The sequence below is a fragment of the Enhydra lutris genome, unplaced genomic scaffold (genome assembly GCF_002288905.1).
Source record: "Enhydra lutris kenyoni isolate GAN:26980312 unplaced genomic scaffold, ASM228890v2 scaffoldscaffold10, whole genome shotgun sequence".
NCBI classification, from domain to species: Eukaryota; Metazoa; Chordata; class Mammalia; order Carnivora; family Mustelidae; genus Enhydra; species Enhydra lutris.
Genome location: NW_019154094.1, coordinates 39,624,909 through 39,642,420, shown reverse-complemented (window position 1 = coordinate 39,642,420; position 17,512 = coordinate 39,624,909). Strand labels below are relative to the sequence as shown.

At 51.0% G+C, this 17,512-nt stretch overlaps 1 protein-coding gene across 1 annotated transcript; it reads left to right on the top strand.

Moving 5' to 3' along the window:
- Positions 1 to 1,125: 1,125 nt before the first annotated feature.
- Positions 1,126 to 15,543, top strand: LOC111144307 (ssu-2 homolog (C. elegans)). Its single transcript, XM_022498548.1, has 9 exons — positions 1,126 to 1,359; positions 2,533 to 2,593; positions 3,594 to 3,718; positions 4,721 to 4,783; positions 6,336 to 6,421; positions 7,766 to 7,858; positions 8,444 to 8,549; positions 10,532 to 10,639; positions 15,192 to 15,543. Exons 1-9 carry the CDS (start codon positions 1,126 to 1,128, stop codon positions 15,336 to 15,338), a joined length of 1,023 nt encoding a protein of 340 aa, XP_022354256.1. The 3' UTR covers positions 15,339 to 15,543.
- Positions 15,544 to 17,512: the final 1,969 nt, after the last annotated feature.

The following is a 17,512-nucleotide window of genomic DNA, read 5'->3' as shown; positions in this document are numbered from 1 at the left end:
GGGGCAGTTTTTGTGCTACACCAGCAGAAGGGAGTGACTGAGGCAGAGACTGTATGGCCCAGGAAACCGGAAATATTTACTCTCTAGTCCCTTACAGAAGAAGAGACCCAGGACTCTGGACAGAGCTCCGGCTTTCCAGCCTGCTTTGTGCAGAGAGAAAGTGGAGCCCTCCTTTCTGGGTCCTGCGTCTTGGCTGGGTGGCTGTGTCCTGCCTCCAGGGAGTCTTCCGGACGCTCCTGGCCCCACTGCTGCCCGGAGCACCTCCCCTTCTCCTACCTGGTTGCCCACCTCCTGTGCCCAGGGCAGACCCCACTTCCTCCGTGGAGCCCCCTTGGCCATTCTGGGCCTGACACCTCCTGCATGCACACAGGTCCCTCTGGTCCACCAGGCCAGGGGTGCTGGTGACATCCCTTTGCATGAGAGGGTCTTACTGTTTGGAGTCGGGCTAGTGTGGAAAAGTAAGTGAAGATGAGAGGGAGGAAGAAGGAGGAGAGGACTCCTGCTTTTTGGAAGTGTTGGCAGGAGAGGACTTCGCTAGGAGGGGACACGGCAGCTGGGCCTCGGGGAAGGGTGTTCTAGGAGGAGGGGAGGCATCCAGAGAGAAGGTCAAGGAAGGGGCCACTGGTTGTGTCCCTTCACACCCACTGCCGCTGCAGCCCAGCAGGCTCATGGTGGTCACTGTGGGACCACCATCAGGTAGCTCCTGGCTGGGGTCTTCCTATGAACACTGCTCACAGCTCCTCTGGCTGAGGTCAAGGTCTCCAAGGACAGGCATGTGGTCTAGCCTAACTTTGCCTCCTTCTAGTTGTGGGATATCTTCTGCATACCTCAGTTTTCCTCATCTGTAAAATGGCAATTTTAGATGTAAATGTAAAATGTAAAATGTATATTCCATCTTTAAATTTGTGTGTGTGTGTGTGTGTGTGTGTGTGTGTGTGAGTTCTGAGATTCTCTCAGCCCTTCTGTGAGCCCTGAACTTCAGCTAAAGCAGTTTTGCTGTCCTCTAGAAAGAACTGTGTCCCCGCTGGGGGCGTCTGTTCACACAGCTCCCTGCACCAGAGACGCCCTCTTCAGATGGAGCCCCGAGTCCTTGACTGCTCTGGTGGGTCACAGCAGGCCCTTCCCATGCTCCTGGCTTCAGTTTCCATCTGCATCAAGGGGGGCTGGCCGACCTGGAGGAGCTGGAGGCCCTTTCCAGAGACCCTGCTTTTGTGCTCTGTCCCCAGCAGAATCCCTATGGTGACAGAGCAAGTGGCTCGGGAAGCCCTTCTCAGCTTTGTGAGCTCCAAATGCTGCTACGGCAGCGCGGCCGCTGGTGACCTCATCATCCAGGAGCTCAAGCAGCAGACTCTCTGCAGGGTAAGGGGGCCTGGGCCTGGTGGGCACCCAGGGGTGTCTCAGAGGTTAGGTCCAGGGTGGGCAGTAGCTTGTGTGATGTCAAATGGAGAAAGGAGTCTTGGGGGGAGTGGTGCTTATGAAGAGGGGTGACTCTAAAACCCTTTTTGCTGCTTCTCTGGTCTGTGGTCCACTGAAAAGCTTGAATGTGCTGGCGCTGTGGGAGGTATATCACATAATCATCTGAGGAGGTCCTCAGTAGCTACCCTACACGGTAGATAGGACGGTCACCTGTTCATGGGGAGGAACTGGAAGTTTAGAGAGTTGAAGGGTTACTTGCCCCAAACATAAAACTAGAAGTGACAGAGCTAGGACTCTAACTCAGGTTTGCTGGCTCCAAAGTGCATGTCCTTAAAAACACGTGACTAACCAGGAGGGGTGGGCTGAGAAGCCTCCACCTAGTCTCCTTGATCCCCCAAGTCCCATCTGTGCCAAGGAATCATTTCTTCATTACCCTTGGGCCTGAAACTCTGGATAGACAAGGCCATGGGACAGATTTTAAGTTCACACTTCCTACCGGCACAACCATCCTCTGGTGGGTGTACAATGACACAGAAAACACACAAGCCTCACAGGGAATGGTTAGAATGAGAGGCTGGGGGAAGAGGCTCCAGTGAGCTCTGTGTCCTTGGGCAAGTCAACCGGCCTCTCTGAGCCTCTGTTTCCTCCAGTGTCAAAGGAGGAGCCAGCTTATGTCCAAGACCCGTTCTTGTTTTGTGATTTTTGTGGATGAGATCAAGAAGGAGGCTCTTGACATCAGGCAGAAAAATTCCTCCTAAGAAGACGTTTGGAGAAGCTGACTCCATTGGCTTCCATCTATCAAAGGGCAATGGCTGCCCCACAGGGGGCCTTGTAGAACATTCTGGGTATAAAGAAATCAGAGGCTGACGCTGCGGCAGTTGTGAGCCAGTCAGGAGAGACTTCCTGGGGCTGACTGATCTCCCTGCAGGTGTCTGGGGGTATCTAGAGCAGAAATCATTCTTGCCAGCTTGTTCTCAGCAGCCTACGGTGCTGGGAGTGGGGTTTTTCCACTTCCCCTCTGAGGCTCCGCAGGTGGGAAGCTTCCTCATTTTGTAGAATGCTGTCTTCCCAGAGGGCATGAGTGTGAACATGCTATTTTTTTTTTTTCCTTTGTAGTATCGACTAGAGACTTTCACCGAATCCAGAATAAGTGAATGGACATTTCAACCCTTTACTAGTAAGTGAAATCAGTTTAATTGGGAGCAAATCTGACAGGTGCTGGTGGAAAATATCAGGACATATCTTAGCCACTAACCCTGAATAAGATACCCTTCGGCTTGCAGCCTCGGTTTCCCATCTCCTGTAACACGAGAGGGTGGGCTTTCATCTCGGGCTTTCCAGTGCTAATCTCAGCAAATCCTTCCTGTCTGGGAAGTGGTTTGCAGAAGGACCTAAAGAAGTCCAGGGTTTGCCTTTGGTCGCAGACAAAGGCAGCATGTGTGCTTGGACATCCGCCAGCCTTCAAGGCCACCCCCAGTGCCTCCCATAGTCCCTAGGACCCCATTCACTGTGCCATCCTGCCTGCTGCTGAACCCCTCTTGGAGGCTGAGCATTCTCTCTGGGAAGCCCCATGCCCTTGCTTCTCTGCTGACCACTCCGGTTCATCCTTCAAGACTCATCTCCCGTGTCACCTCTTTCATGAAGCCTTTCAGGATTTCTTCACCTGCTGACCGCTTCTCCAATAGAAGGAGTCAGTCTTCTGAGTTTATGCAGCTCTGGTCCAAAGCACTTCGCATAGCTTGTGACATCGTATGGTGGTCATCACTGTGCCCTATCTGCTTGAATGGAGGCGTGGGGAGGAGGAAGAAGGAGGTGGGGATGGTCACGATAGTGATGGTAGTTCTTGTTACTGATCCCTCGCATGGGCCAGTCTGATGCTAAGCATTTTTATGCCATCTATTTAATTTTCACTACCACCCTATCTGGTGGGTGCCCTATATGTCCCTCAATTTGGAGATGAGAGAGTTGACGGTTGGAGAGGTAAGGTAGGTCTGTTCAACTCCAGCACTTGGGTGCTTAAGCATGGACTCCGAGGGGCTCCTTCTCTATCTGTCCCATAGCCCAGACTCTTGCCTAATGCCTGGCATCAATGCAGGCTCCATACTTATTTGGTAAACGAATGAAAGCTTGTCCTTGTAGCTGTTCACCGGCCTTACAATGATCTCTTTCTGTGTCAGACCAGTCAGTGGATGGGCCGCAAAGAGGGACCTCCCCCAGGCTTTGGGACATCAAAGTCCAGGTGCCCCCAATGTTTCAGGAAGACACGAGGAAGTTTCAAGTCCCTCACTCGTCACTGGTCAAGGTAACGTGATTGTTGGCATCTTTGCCCTTCTCTCTGAGCTGGTTTCCTAGACAATGTATATTTCCTCAAACTTTAACTCTTTAGAGAGGAACCCAGAAGGCAGGCCGGTGGTTCATTACTTGGCTATCAGTAAGGCAAATTCTAAGGAAACCCAGAGCATGGACTACAGACCCATATAAAATTCCATGCTTGTTAAGGAGTAGTCACAAGCGAAAGGATGATTCTGATTACAAAACCGTCACCAGCTTTAACCAGTGAGTGTTCACATTCCTAGACCGTCGGAGTATTTTAAATTTATTTTTGTTTTTTATCTTTGCCTGACAGTAAACAGCGGAAGTGCTGAATGAAACAGATATAAAATAAAGCTCAAGCATTATTTGGATTTTCAGCAAAGTCAGTAAGGGACAGAATTTGACTTCTGTCCCGTTTTATAGAAGTATAATCACGACTCGAAGTGAGGATAACCTAATGGATTACAGAAGCACAGAAGAGAAATCTCCTATCATGTTCTCATTGACACTTTAGAACTTGATTCAAGCATGTAACTTTCCCCTCTGAGTTTTCGTAGCCTCATACAGTGAGAACTTTTTGAGGTTCAGAGAGGGTTCCGTTCTTTTCTCAAGAATGATTCAGGAATTAGATTCCAATAGCCAGCTTGTTGCCTTCCACAGAACTGCTGTGCATTTTTTGGGGTGGGGGGGGTATCTATTCTTAAAGACCTCTTAGCTACCCAATGGGCCAAGGACACCGGCCTTTGTGGTTTAGCCTGGGATCATGAGTTAGGACATGGAGCTTGGAGAACCAACTGGGTTGTGGCCCCAAGGAGATGGCAACATGATCTCCTTGGCTTGGCATTCAAGGCCCTTGGGAATCCTAGGCAAATGAGAATGGCCATCTTCCCACGCTGGGCCTGGTGATGCCATGGGGTGGGTGTGGGGCTGGTGAAATCAGGAGGCGTTGGTGTTTGGGAAACTGGAGCCAAGGAGAGCATTTCACTTTCAGGAATGCCACAAATGCCATGGGCGTGGGCGTTACAAGTGCAGCTGCTGCCACGGGGCAGGCATGGTGAGTCCCATCTGGGTGGCTGCTGGTGTTAATGATCGTGTGGGAAGAGGGTCCCCTCGGGGACGGAGGGCTGGGCTGGGGAGGCCTGGGGCTCCTCCACTAACAGTGTGACCTGAGGCAAGTCATCCTCCCTTTTTGGCCTCTATTTGCTTACCTATAAAATGGGAAAGTTGGATTGGGTGTTTGTTACTGGCTTTTGTTCCCTTTGATGGTTTATGGTTCATGATTTTAATTCTTCTTTTTCTCATCTGTCTCTAAACATTAGTTGAGACCGAGTCCCCGCTCAGTGCTGGGCCTCTGTAAGAGGACTCAGACCTGGGGGCCTCCCTACCAGGGACCCTCTGTCCTTGGGGAAGACCGACAGGTGACCAGCACATGTAGTATACGGTGATGAGTCTAAGAAGGTGAAGTTCAGGGGGCTCCGAGAAACAGAATAGACAGGGGTCTTGGGTCAGTGCCTTAGGACTGCTGTAATAAATTATCACAAACTGGGGGGCTTAAAACAAGCGGTATTTATTCTCTCACGTTTCTGGAGGCTGGAAGTCCAAAATCAAGGTGTGAGCAGGGCTGGTTCTTTCTGGAGGCCCTGAGCCACCCCGCCAGCTTCTTGTCCCACATCCCCTCAGGCCTCCTTGTGGGGGCCCACCCTAGTCCAACATGACTTTGTCTTAACTAATGACACCTGCCAAGACTATTTCCAAATAAGGGCACATTCTGAGGTTCTCCGGTTCTCCAGTTAAGCACTCTCTTCAAAACCCTCCAGGCCTGCTGACCCTCCCAGCAGGAAGCCCACACTCTTCACATGTTCTCAGCTCTCCCCCTTCACTCTGATCTGTTGGACACATATTGACCCCTTGCCATGCTAAGCCACACCTTAGTCCACCTTCTCTCTGCCCACCTGCCCTTCCACACTTTGGATGCCCACCTTCCGCCTGTTGTGTGCATTCCTCCGCCTACTCACGTGTCACTGGTGGGGCCCACTGGTGGCTCCCCAGCCTTCTGTCTCCTGTACCCTCACTCTTGCCATATGCCTTCTCCTGGTCTTCCTGGACCCCTACCTGTGGCCTTTTTCTTCCTCTCTCCACCCCTGTTCTCCTTCCTCCCCTCTCTCCTCCCCCAGGCTTTTCCTGGAAGGTCTCCAGAGTCCACTCTGAGCCAACAGTGGGAGCATAGCCTGGGAGACTTTCCAAGACCAAGCTCCTCATCCCCAGCTCAGCCAGCCTGCCCCTCTCTTCCCAGTCCCTCTGGCCGTGGTCATTTGGTCAGGACGTGGTCTCAGGGGTTGTGGGGCCCAAGAGGAGCAGGTGAAGTTGGTGTCCCAGGAGAAACACAGATGTGAGCATGTCATGTCTCTGAAGGCTGCAGCTGGAGGGGCACAAAGATACACAAGGGTCACCCCTCCCGTCTTCCAAATGAATGAGCTGAGGCCCAGGGAGAGGAAGTGGCTTGTTAGAGGTCACCAGGTTGGGATCTGAAGCGGGTCTCAGGGTGCCCTTTGCTCATCTTCTCTGAGAGGCCAGCGGGGGCCTGTGAGGCTGTGGTGTGTCCGCAGGTGAGGTGCCCGTCCTGCAGTGGAGCCAAGCGCAAAGCCAAGCAGTCCCGCAGGTGTCCGATGTGCTCGGGGTCTGGCAGGCGGAGGTACGAGTGGGTCTCCCCAGCCCTGAGGTGAAGGACTCTCACTTACCAGCTTCCTTGCTTTTCAGTGTCTGCCCTTCTGGAGGGCATCGGGTGCCCTGTTGTGTCACTCTTGTGCCCCAGAGTGCTGTGCCTAGCGGGTGCTCAGGAAATATTTGTAGAGTGGGTGAGCTTTCCTGCAGGCTTGCTATTTTGAGATGAGACTGGAACTCATCTGGCAATCTATGGGTCAGACGTAAGGAAGAGTCACTGTGGAGAAGAAGGGAAGGGGGTGCTTTAAGGAGGGGAGATGTCTTCCTGCTTATATGCTGGGGACATGAACACAGAAAACCACCTGAAGGTGAGATCTGTAACTCTTTGAGGATCAGGACCTAGGCAAACCCTTATTTATAACTCACTGCAGGGCCTGCATGGAGGAGTCAAGGACAGTTTGTTGATTGACTAAACAATCAACAAAGTTCCATCTCTGTTCATGGGGCTTTGTAAATAGTGGCTCATTGCATTTTGTAAATCATGTCCATAGTGTATTTATAAATCTTGAAAGGGAAACAGGAAACCAGAGAGTGAGACTACACAAAGTTGTGTTGGTTAATGATACTTTTTGGTTCATTGAGGCCCAGGCCATCCTTCTAAGAAGGCAGCTAGCAAAGCTTTGGCAGACCTGCCACCTGTGGTTGGTAAAGAAGGTCTTTGATTTGGAAAGAAGCTTAGGTTTCTTTTGTTCACAAATCCTATTTCAAATGAGCTTAACAAAAAAAATTCCACCCTTGTAATGGAAAATTCTGGTATTATATTTCTGGGATGGCTTCAGGTTCAGCTGGATCCAGATGCTTAAACAATGTCACCAGGACTCTGTCTCCACCTTTACCCTGCTTTCCTTTGTGTTGTCTTCATTCTCAGGCAAGCTGTCTCTTGTGGTGACAGAGGGGACAGCCAACAGCTCCAAGCTTAGTAACCTCAGTCAAAAAGGATATCCCTTTCCTGATAGTTTCACAAAAAAGTTCGAGGGCAGATCTCACTGCATTCCCAAGGGTCGTGTGTTCTTCTTTGTGTCAGCCACTGTGGCCAGACAGATGGAATAAGCTGATGGGTTAAGCCCAGGTCCCAAGCTGGTCATAGAAGGGGTGGGGGCAAGCCCACAGTTCCTGTGGTCAGGGTGGGAAAAGAGTGGTCGCCAAAGGGAAACTGGGGCATTGCCACCAGAAGGAGGAGGTCTAGATGGTGGGCAGGGGGAACCAATTAAGGCTCACTTTAGTCCACCTCTATGAGGAAGGATTTGGCCTGAGCCTTGTAGAAGCTGCCAAGCCCCTGACTACCCGAGTGGTGCTAACCTCATGTCCCTCTCAGGTGCAGCACGTGCTCAGGGAGGGGCAGCAAGACCTGTGCCACCTGCAAAGGGGAGAAGAAGCTGTTGCACTTTATCCAGCTGGTCATCGTGTGGTATGTGGCTGTGTCTCTATACTGTGGCTCAGTGAGGGTGACTGGGGGACTTGGCCAGGACTACTTTCTGCGGAGAAACTCCACTTGGCTGGGGCTTTCACAGTGCAGGGACCTGTGCAGGAAGAAAAGGGCTTCAGGCACCTCGGGAAGGGGAAAGGTCCTGGGAAAGGCTGGGGGTGGGGGGACGGGGTGGCTGGATGCTGGCAGGCTTTACAACAGACAGACCTGAGTTCAAATTCTGCCATTGCTGCCTTCTAGTGCAGGCAGCCACTCAATGCCTGGGCCTTCCCTTCTGGAAAGAGTCCCTAGATCTTAAATCCCCAAGTCAGGAAAGGCTCCCATGCATTCCAGGTTTCTTCTGGGGGGGCACGGTGTGAAGTGCTCACAGGTGAGGTCAAAATGAGCTAATAGAACAGAGCTGTCAGTACTTTACCTGTTTTCCCATGGTACAGGTGGCGATGCTCATGAGCTTGCCCGAGGCCCCAGCAGTAGTAATGCAACCCTCCAGCCCAGGTCTGCCTGATTCCGAACCCATGCTCTTACCCTCATACTGTGTACTCCATTCCTCATCTTTTCCCCTTCCAGGAAAAACAGCCTGTTTGAGTTTGTGTCTGAGCACCGCCTGAATTGCCCTGGGGAACTCCTTGCTAAAGCCAAAGGAGAAAGCCTCTTTAAGGATGAAAACACCATGGTAAGGAGGGCTTCAAAGACCATCACAAGGGAAGCTGGGTTCCCCTCCCACCTACACATTCCCCCCCGCCCCCCCACTAGGGGGAGGGCTGCATTCTTCTGGAGAGGCAGGCTGGGCTGGAACAGGGCTGCAGAGTTCGAATGCTCAAACCCTCCCTTCCTCCCCCCACATCTTCACACAAACCTTGAGACCCTCTTCCCATACTAGGCACTATTGCAGGTCGTGGGGATACTGTAAAACCAAACGCTTGCCCCAGTGGATCTCATAGTCTGGTGAGGGAAAAGGTAATAATGTTTCACTCCAATGTTAGACGGTGGTAAGAGTCACTGAAAACATGCAAGCAGGGGAAAGAGACAGGAATGGGTGTGGTTTCGGCTGGTGGCTGGGAATTGACACGGGGCAAAGACCAGGACAGTGCCCTTGGGGTGTGGACCCTGTGAATTTCTGGAGCCAAGGTGTCCAGCAGAGAGAGGCCTTAAGGAACAGCAGAGGGTGGGACAGGAGGGATGTGAGTTGCACAGAGCAAGGACCTAAGACCCGAGAGGTGCCAGCGGTCAGATCATGGAGGGTCCTGTAGGGCAGGTGTTGGCAAACACTGGCCCTTGGCCTGCTTTTATAAATAAAGTTTTATTGAAACACAGCCATACCTGTTTGTTTACATATTATCTGTGGCTGCTTTCCTGATGCAAGGGCAGAGTCAAATAGTTGAGGCAGAGACCCTATGACCTACAAAGCCTAGAATAGTTACTAAGTGGCCCTTTATAGATTTGCCAACCTCTGCTGTAGGCCTTGGCAGGGAACTTAAGTCTTTATGGGACGTCTGAGAGGGCATGTTTTCTTTAAGAGGGTCAGGTGCTCAGCTACCTTTTTCTTTTTTCTTTTCCTTTCTTTCTTTTAACCATAAGTAGCCTTTTCACATTGGCTTCTTTGACTTTATAGTTTGTATTTTAAAAAATTGAGGCATATGGGATACCTGGGTGGCTCAGTTGGTTAAGCAGCTGCCTTCCACTCAGGTCATGATCCCAGGGTCCTGGGTTCGAGTCCCACATCGGGCTCCTTGCTCAGTGGGGAGCCTGCTTCTCTCTCTGCCTCTGCCTGCCACTCTGCCTGCTTGTGCTCTCTCTCTCTCTGACAAATAAATCTTAAAAAAAAAAATTTGAGGCATAATTAACATACCTTGTATTAGTTTCAGGTGTACCACACAGTGATTCAATATTTGTATGTGTTGTGAAATGATCACCACAATGTCTAGTTAACATCTCTCACCATACACAAATTTTATTTTCTCATGATGAGAACTTTGAGGATCTAGACTCTTAGCAAATTTCACACATACAACACAATATTAATTACAGTCACCACGTTGTACATCAGTCCCATTCCTAGGACTTACTTATTTTATAACTCTGTTTGTACCTTTTTACCACCTTCTCCCATTTCACACCCCACAACCACCAATCTGTTTCTGAATCTATGAGTTTGTTTTTTAGATTCCACATGTGAGATCATACAGTATTTGTTTTCCTCTGATTTATCTGCTTTAGCATAAGGCCTCAGTGTCCATCACTGTCGTTGCTACTGGCAGGGTTTCCTGCTTTTTTATGGTGGTATAATCATCTTCAGCCTCCTTTCTTTGCCCCAGTCTGGCTTCCTAAAGGCTCAGCTCGGGCATGTCCCCAGGAAGCCCCATCCCCCGCCCCAGTGGGATAGTGGCAGAGAGGTGCTGGGTGAGAGAGTGGGTTGCAGGTGAAGGAGTGCTCTGTCCACAGCCCCCCTTTCTTGGTTGGAATTCCTGAGCTGGCAGGGTGGTAATCAAAGCTCCCTGGAAGTTAGACAATCCCCACGCACTCACCGGGTGGCCTCCGGCCCTCCCCCCCACCCTGTCTGGGCTCGTTTTCCAGCCCCTGTGAATCAGAGCCGCAAGGCTCCAAGTGCGGACACCCTGGGCCAGGCCAGCGAGGTGGGCTGCATCTCTCCTGCAGGTGTACCCCATTGTGGATTTCCCGCTGTGGGAGATCTCTCTGGCCTCGCAGAGGGGCATCGCGGAGCACAGCGCCGCCCTGACCTCCCGCGCCCGAGTCCTTCAGCAGGTGAGTGAGGTGGGGACTGGGGACTGTCGGGAGGCTCTGGGGGCCGGGCTGGGGCTCTGAGGGTGCCAACTCTCTGGTCACATGAAGGAATGCGCTGTTCCCTCGGCAAGGGTCCCCTTTCCGAGAAGAGAGCAAGGGCGCCAGCTAGGGTAAGGGTGGAGGAAAGGAGTCCCGGTTTCAGTTTCGGAAGGGGGCATGGGGGAGTACTAGAGACAGACCAGAGGCCATGTGGCCGGAGGGCAGAGAGCAGAGCAGTGTGGGCCGCGGGCAGGTGGGACCCCTGGGCAGACCCCTGGGCGTAGAGATTAGGATTCTTATCCTGAGAGCAACGGGGAAGCTACTGTAGGGTTTCAAGCAGGACTGTAGCTCAGCATGATTTTGACTCTAACCCCGTGGGTTAGAATTTTCAGAGAGGGAGAGGACAAGTTCAAGACTCGGGGTCCTAGGCAAGTCTGGCACCGGGGGTCCGGCCCTTCAGAGCCCCTTCTCTTGTCGGGGGAATGGTTTCAGGCCTAAGGGTTGCTTTGGTACTGTGTTGGGATGGCCACTAGATGGCGGTGGTGCCTGTTGCGGCTTTGAGGGGTCATGGGAGCACAGGGCTGGGGCGGGGAGCTGGGGGTTGGCTAGGGAACAGAGAGCGCTGGAGCTTCCTAAGTCTTGTAGGCTGGGCTTTTATCCTGGTTTTCTGTGTCTCACTGTGGTTCTGGACCAGCTACTTCTTCTTCCTGAAGTCCGATTTCTCACCAGTGAAAAAGAGATGTTTGCACCACCTCAGGGTTTGGTAGAGATGCAATAATTTGCTTTAAATGCTTGGAACCTGGTGCTCAAAATGTGCCTTTCCTTCTGGTCCCTTTTCTTTCTTTCTTTTTTTTTTTTTTAAGATTTTATTTATTTATTTGACAGACAGAGATCACAAACAGGCAGAGAGAGAGAGGAGAAAGCAGGCTCCCTGCCGAGCAGAGAGCCCCATGTGGGTCTCAATCCAAGGACCCTGAGATCACGACCAGAGCCGAAGGCAGAGGCTTAACCCACTAAGCCGCCCAGGCGACCCCCTTCTGGTCCCTTTTCAATGAGTATTTCTCTTTCTCTCTCTTTGTACATCTCCCCTGTCTGCAGGAGAGAGAAGGGTGCATTTAACTAAAAAGTAGTGATAGCCATCTTGGAGCGGCAGTGGGCCTCAGAAATCATGGATTTGGGGCATTGCAACCTTAAAGGCCTGCCACGGCCGGTGCTACCACGGTAGGGAGAGCCGCCTTATCTGTCCAAAGGGGTGGGCCACCACTCATCTTGGTGTAGGCTCAGGGCAGCAATTTCAGATCTCTGAAACTCCAGATTTTTATATGACATCTTCCAAGTTTTTGATACGGAGAACAAAAATTTAAAAACACTGGGAATACTGAATGGGCTAATGGGTTGGCTCTGGTATGTAGGCTGTCATCAGCTACCCCTGCCTAGCCCCCAACCCATGCTGTTTACAGCTGGGAGAGGAAGTAATTTACCTGAAACCACACAGCTGCTTAGTGGAAGAGCCCAGGAGAAGAAGCCACTTCCTAGCTCCAAGCCAAATGTTACTACTCACTGCATTCAAGATACACAACTCCTTGGAAGCCAGTGAGGGTTTACGGGGGCGTCCACTGAGGGGGAGCTGGGGCCAGACACATCACAGGGACCAGTCACGTCCCAGGTTCACTCATGCGCATGGCTCCAAGCCAAGCTCTTCCCTTCTCAAGGCCTCAATGTCCTCATCTTTAAAATGAGGTGGGTTGGACGTGGCCTTAGGTTAGCGGCTGCAGAAGCAGCTTCAAGATCAGAGCTTGTGTGCAGGACATTTATGAAGAAAGGGCTCCCAGGAGAAACTTGTAAAGAAGGAAGGGATCCAGAGCCAGAGGAGTGGGGAGCAGAGGTCACAGAAGGGTGCAGTGTGGCAAAGGTCCAATCACTGCTCCATCCCATGGAAGCTCTGAGTACGGCAACTGTGTGCCTGGAGATGAGGGGGCTGGCCTCGTGTTGTTTGGTATCATCCAATCACTGGGCACAATTCCCCAGGCACGTTATGTTCCTTGTGTGTGAGGGGGGTTCTGTGTCTCAAGGACAGGATCCTGCGGAACAACAATGGGCTGTGAGTAGCAGTGAAGAAGCAGATGTGCAGGAATGTGGGTGAGACAGGAACAGAGTCCGTGGAAATCCCCAGAGCATCATCCCTGTGGGACTTTGCTCTTGCCTCATTAGTATTAATGGTGTGGTTTACACAAAGAGCCCCCAGTTTTGGGGTATTGATTCCAGGAATGGGAAGAAGATAAGGGCTTGATTTTAGCAGCTTGCAGACACTGGTAGTTATTCTGAGTTATCTCAGATATAACTCTGATTCTGATAACTCAGAATAACTCAAATGGTGAGTCCTTTTTGGGCCCTTGATTTGGCAGCTGGGGCAACTGAGGTTGAAGAGGGGAAATGAGCTGCCCAAGACCACACAGTGTGTCCGTGGTAGTCCTGGATCTTTGGGGACTGTCCCCTACAGGACAGTCCTGTCTTGGGCAACACAAGCCCCCTGTGAACCAGTCCTGGAGCAGGGAAGGGTAAACCAGGGACAGGTGGATGGATTTTATTAAAAGGGAGTGCCGTGGGAGAAAGTGGCTCTTTTGTGAATCTTTCTGGTCCTGCATCTGTAGACAAAGATGCTTGCTGATAATTTGTTCAGGACTGAGAACTTAGCACATGGAGGCAGCCTGAGCACACACCTGTCATGACAATGTGTCCCCTCCCCTCTTCCAGTGCTCTCAGACATGGAAACTGCTCGTCCTGGGGGGATGACCAAAGTGTGCCAATACATCTGTGGCTGATTACAAGGCAGCCACCTGATGACAGCTGATGTCCTAATCAGTCTGTAGCCTCAGACCTGGAGGCCTTTTGAATGCAAAGCAAATGGAGGCAGGAGGGGTTGGAACCAGTATCATTTTCCATTTGATCTTGGCAGAAAAGTCTAGAAACAAGAGTGACCCTGACCCCCACTGCCCAGGTGCTTGGAGCAGTAATATGGGCTCCTGCCTTCTCCTGGTGCCCATTTTGTGTCTTCCATAACAGAAAGGGGGTCTTCTGCCTTTGATTTCCAAAATTACCACGTAGACACCACTTTCTGGCATATGGAAAGTCTCCAGATCTCATTTGGTGTTCTCAACAACTCTGTGGTCTAGAAGCTTCTATTCCCATTTCCTAGAACAAGCAAACACTAGATCATGCTGGGACCTTCATGGAAGAGGCAGTCCTTGACTCTAAGTCCTCTCTTCCTGCCACAGTGTCACAATGCCCTTCGGCTGCCCCTCCTGTCCAGTGGGGAGCCTGCTTCTCAAAATCCCCTGCCTGGTCTGTTTCCCCTTTCCCATTGGCCTCTGGACCATCACCTATGGTGACAGGACTTGGAACTGTCCCCAAGGAGTGGAACTTCCTGAAGTAAGAAGGTCTAACCCTGGGCCATCTACACTACCTCCCTCTGGGTGTGTGGACCCCTAGATGTGGGTCTGGGACAAAGAAGCCTCTCATGTAGAAGAACTCTGGGGTTTTGATGCAGAGCCTGGACCACAGGACATCCCTGATGAAGCTTAGCTTCGGTGATAAGGAGTAGCTTTCCTATGTCCGCTGCCCGTAGTTGTCCTAACACAGCAGCACCCAAAGCAGAGGAAGGAGGGTATTTCAGTAGGATGCCAGTGTTCTCCTCCCAAGGTGGTCTTCCACATTCCATTGGGGGTCCCACAGTTTTGGAAGAGTAACTGCTCCGAGAAGATGCCAGAGCACGAGAGGCCTTCAGAGGAAGGTCAGTGCAAGACCATGGTGAGGTAGAGAGTGTCCTGAGAAAAAAAAGCCTGAAGTGGACCACCAGATTTTGGAATTTCTTTGATGTCATTGTTTTATTTTAAAATTTAATTCAATTTGTATAAGCTACTCCCTAATATCTCCATGGCTGTATTAATGTAGAGATGGTTAAAATGACTTTATCTTCCACCTTTCTCTGCCCTTCCTCCCCATCTAAAAAGTAACACTTCTTTTTTTTTTTTTTTAAAGATTTTATTTATTTATTTGACAGAGATCACAAGTAGGCAGAGCAGCAGGCAGAGAGAGAGAGGAAGGGAAGCAGGCTCCCCGCTGAGCAGAGAGCCTGATGCGGGGCTCGATCCCAACACCCTGAGATCATGACCTGAGCTGAAGGCAGAGGCTTAACCCACTGAGCCACCCAGGCGCCCCCAAAAAGTAATGCTCCTGAAAGATGTCCTATTTGCCTGGAGGCTTACCATACATCCCGGGACTCCCGTGGGGATGTACCTCCGTGAAACATAGCATCAGATGGTTGCTAAGGCTGAAAAGTCCGTTTGGAGCAGAGCTTAGTGTGCATGAAGGAGTGTAGTAGGAGATACACCTAGAAAGGCACACGGGAGCTGAAATGCCAACTCCAGAGTGTGAACTTCACTCCATAGGTAGTAGGGAGCCACCGAAGGTTCTTGAACAGGCGATTGACTTGACTAGAGCACTGAAGTTTATTCTTGGGCAATTGTTTCCCCAGCGCCAGACCATTGAGCTGATCCCCCTCACAGAAGTGCATTATTGGTACCAAGGACAGACTTACGTCTACTACATCTACGGCACGGACCACAGAGTGTACGTGGTCGATTACCCTGAGCAGTACTGCTGTGGCTGCACCATCATATGACGGGACCCAGCCATCTCCAGAGCCGGGAGTTCACTCATCATTGGCTACATCAGACAATCCTATACAAACCCTGGGGTGTCCTTCTAGACACTTCAGCTTATCATCTGTCAAACCCCTGGTCTTTCCAGAGCTTCTCTGGTGGGATCCATCATGCGTTTAACCTACAAGAATTCAGCTAGGCACATTTCTTTAGAACATTGTGGACCATGATATGCAAATGAGCAGTTACACCCTCACCTGCCACGCCCCACCCCGGGATTCTGCATATCCCTTTCAGTTACTGCTGTCCCCTGTGGAGTCTGGCCGAACTGCTGGTGGGGTCGTGCTCACAGGAGCAGCAGCATTTAGACAGGTGTCCAGCTCCCTTGGGACTGCATGGAAGACAAGGGGAAATTGAGATGTGAAACGTGACGTGAACCAGGAGGACAACCTTCCAGGCTCGGACTTTGCCTTCCATGCCGGCTGAACCTAGCTGATGCTGCACGCTCTGCACATGCAGGAAGCTGAGGGCAGGATGAGGTCTGTCCTTGCCTGCCCAGTCCCTCTGGCCCCAGGGATGGTGGTGGCAGGGGAAACCGAGAGAGAGTACCATGGGACTCCCTTCCTCCTCTTCCTCCTGAAGCTCTCTAAGTCTGGGAAGCCAGCACCTCTGAGCCTGGTGTCCTTACAGCCCACCTCAGTGGGGCTCCAGCAGGATGCTGCTGCATCCGGGCCATTGTACCGATGGCAGGCACGGGCTTGGGTTGTTGCGGTGTTTGGAAGGGACACTCCTGGCATTTGGTGGACGGAGAGCAGGAAAGCTGGCTGGCGAGCACTCTGCGCAATGAAGCTCGCAGATCCGCCCCTGACAATCATGGAGAGCTCGTTACCCAGAACCTCACTGAGGCCTGCTGACTGCCCTCATCTTACTCACCGCTCAACTCTGCTCTTTGATTTTCCTGTATGGTTAGGAATTGCTCCGGTCCTCTCTCTTCCCTGAAGTCCAAACTAGTAACTCCCTGCCGACTTCGTTACAGCCCCTCACACGGTCCTGCCTCAGCCGTCACAATTTGAAATAGGTGCAGTACAATGTTACTTTCTTCTTATTTCTCCGTTATCTTTCAGCTGGGGCATTAAATTGCTTTTGTGTTTGTTTGTTTGTTTGTTGTTTTTAAAAACGTGCTATGTAAGTGAATCATTTTGGGTCATTTTGGGATAAAAAAAAGGAGCTTCAAGTATGTTAAGGTTGTGGCCCACTGACCTGTACTTGCTATTGATGTGTGAACCCTGAAAGAAAATCCAGCGGGAATAAAGTGAAGCCAAAGGGACACTGTTCCCATTCAGCACCAGGGGGGTCACTGGCCCCAGGGCCCTTAGTCCCTTAGGTTTTGGCAGAAATCCCAGATAAATCCTGGATCCTACAGCCATTGCATAAATCTTATGTGTTTTTCTTTGTAGTGTTACCTATTTTTATGGCCTTCGCTGCAGCCAGGATATAACTTAATTTTCTATTTCTGTCTCTTTCTATCATCCCAGGACTGAGTTGGCTGGTAGTGTGTAGCCATAAACCTAGTGGAAGTCACTGGGGGATAGAGAGTAGAACACGAGGACAGCCCTGACCCCAACACTGTCCACCACAGCCTGTGGCTCTGGTCTCAGTTCTGTTTCATTTTGAAAGAACATCGGACCCAAGTGATTTGCTTTGTCTTTATTGCTCTGCCAAAGAAGAACACTACCCTGCTCCTTACTAGTCACTGATGGTCAGTCTGCCAGGGGATCAGAACCATGCTGGGCTTTGTGAGGGTTTCATGGAGATTGGCAGGCTCTGCCCCAAGACTATAGGATAGTAGGAGGGAATGTGTGCAGAGGGAAATGAAAGTGAGAGTCAGGTAGCTTTAGAAGATGAGGATACCTAAGACCCAAATCAGTGCTGGTGATTACAGGTGATGGAGACTCAAACTGACTTAAGGAGAAACGGTCCTTGATTAGTTCTTATCCCTTAATAAAGTTCATCAGCTTCAGGTATAGCTGGATCCAGGGATTTGAAGGATTTCATTCAAACATGGACTCCCTGGCCCTCCTGCCCTCTGCATTGACAATAAGACAGCTACCAGCATCCTGGAATTTCATCATATGAATTTAGTGACCCCTGGAAAGAGGGGGCTGCAAGCTAATTGGCCAAAAAAACTCCCACA

What these genes read in the sequence shown, in the direction of transcription:
- LOC111144307 (XM_022498548.1), top strand. Translation starts at nt 1,126, where the DNA reads ATGCTCCTGGCTTCAGTTTCCATCTGCATCAAGGGGGGCTGGCCGACC. An exon ending in AGCAGCAGACTCTCTGCAGG is followed by an intron (nt 1,360 to 2,532) that starts GTAAGGGGGCCT and finishes TTTCCTTTGTAG; the next exon opens with TATCGACTAGAGACTTTCAC. An exon ending in GCGCCCGAGTCCTTCAGCAG is followed by an intron (nt 10,640 to 15,191) that starts GTGAGTGAGGTG and finishes TTGTTTCCCCAG; the next exon opens with CGCCAGACCATTGAGCTGAT.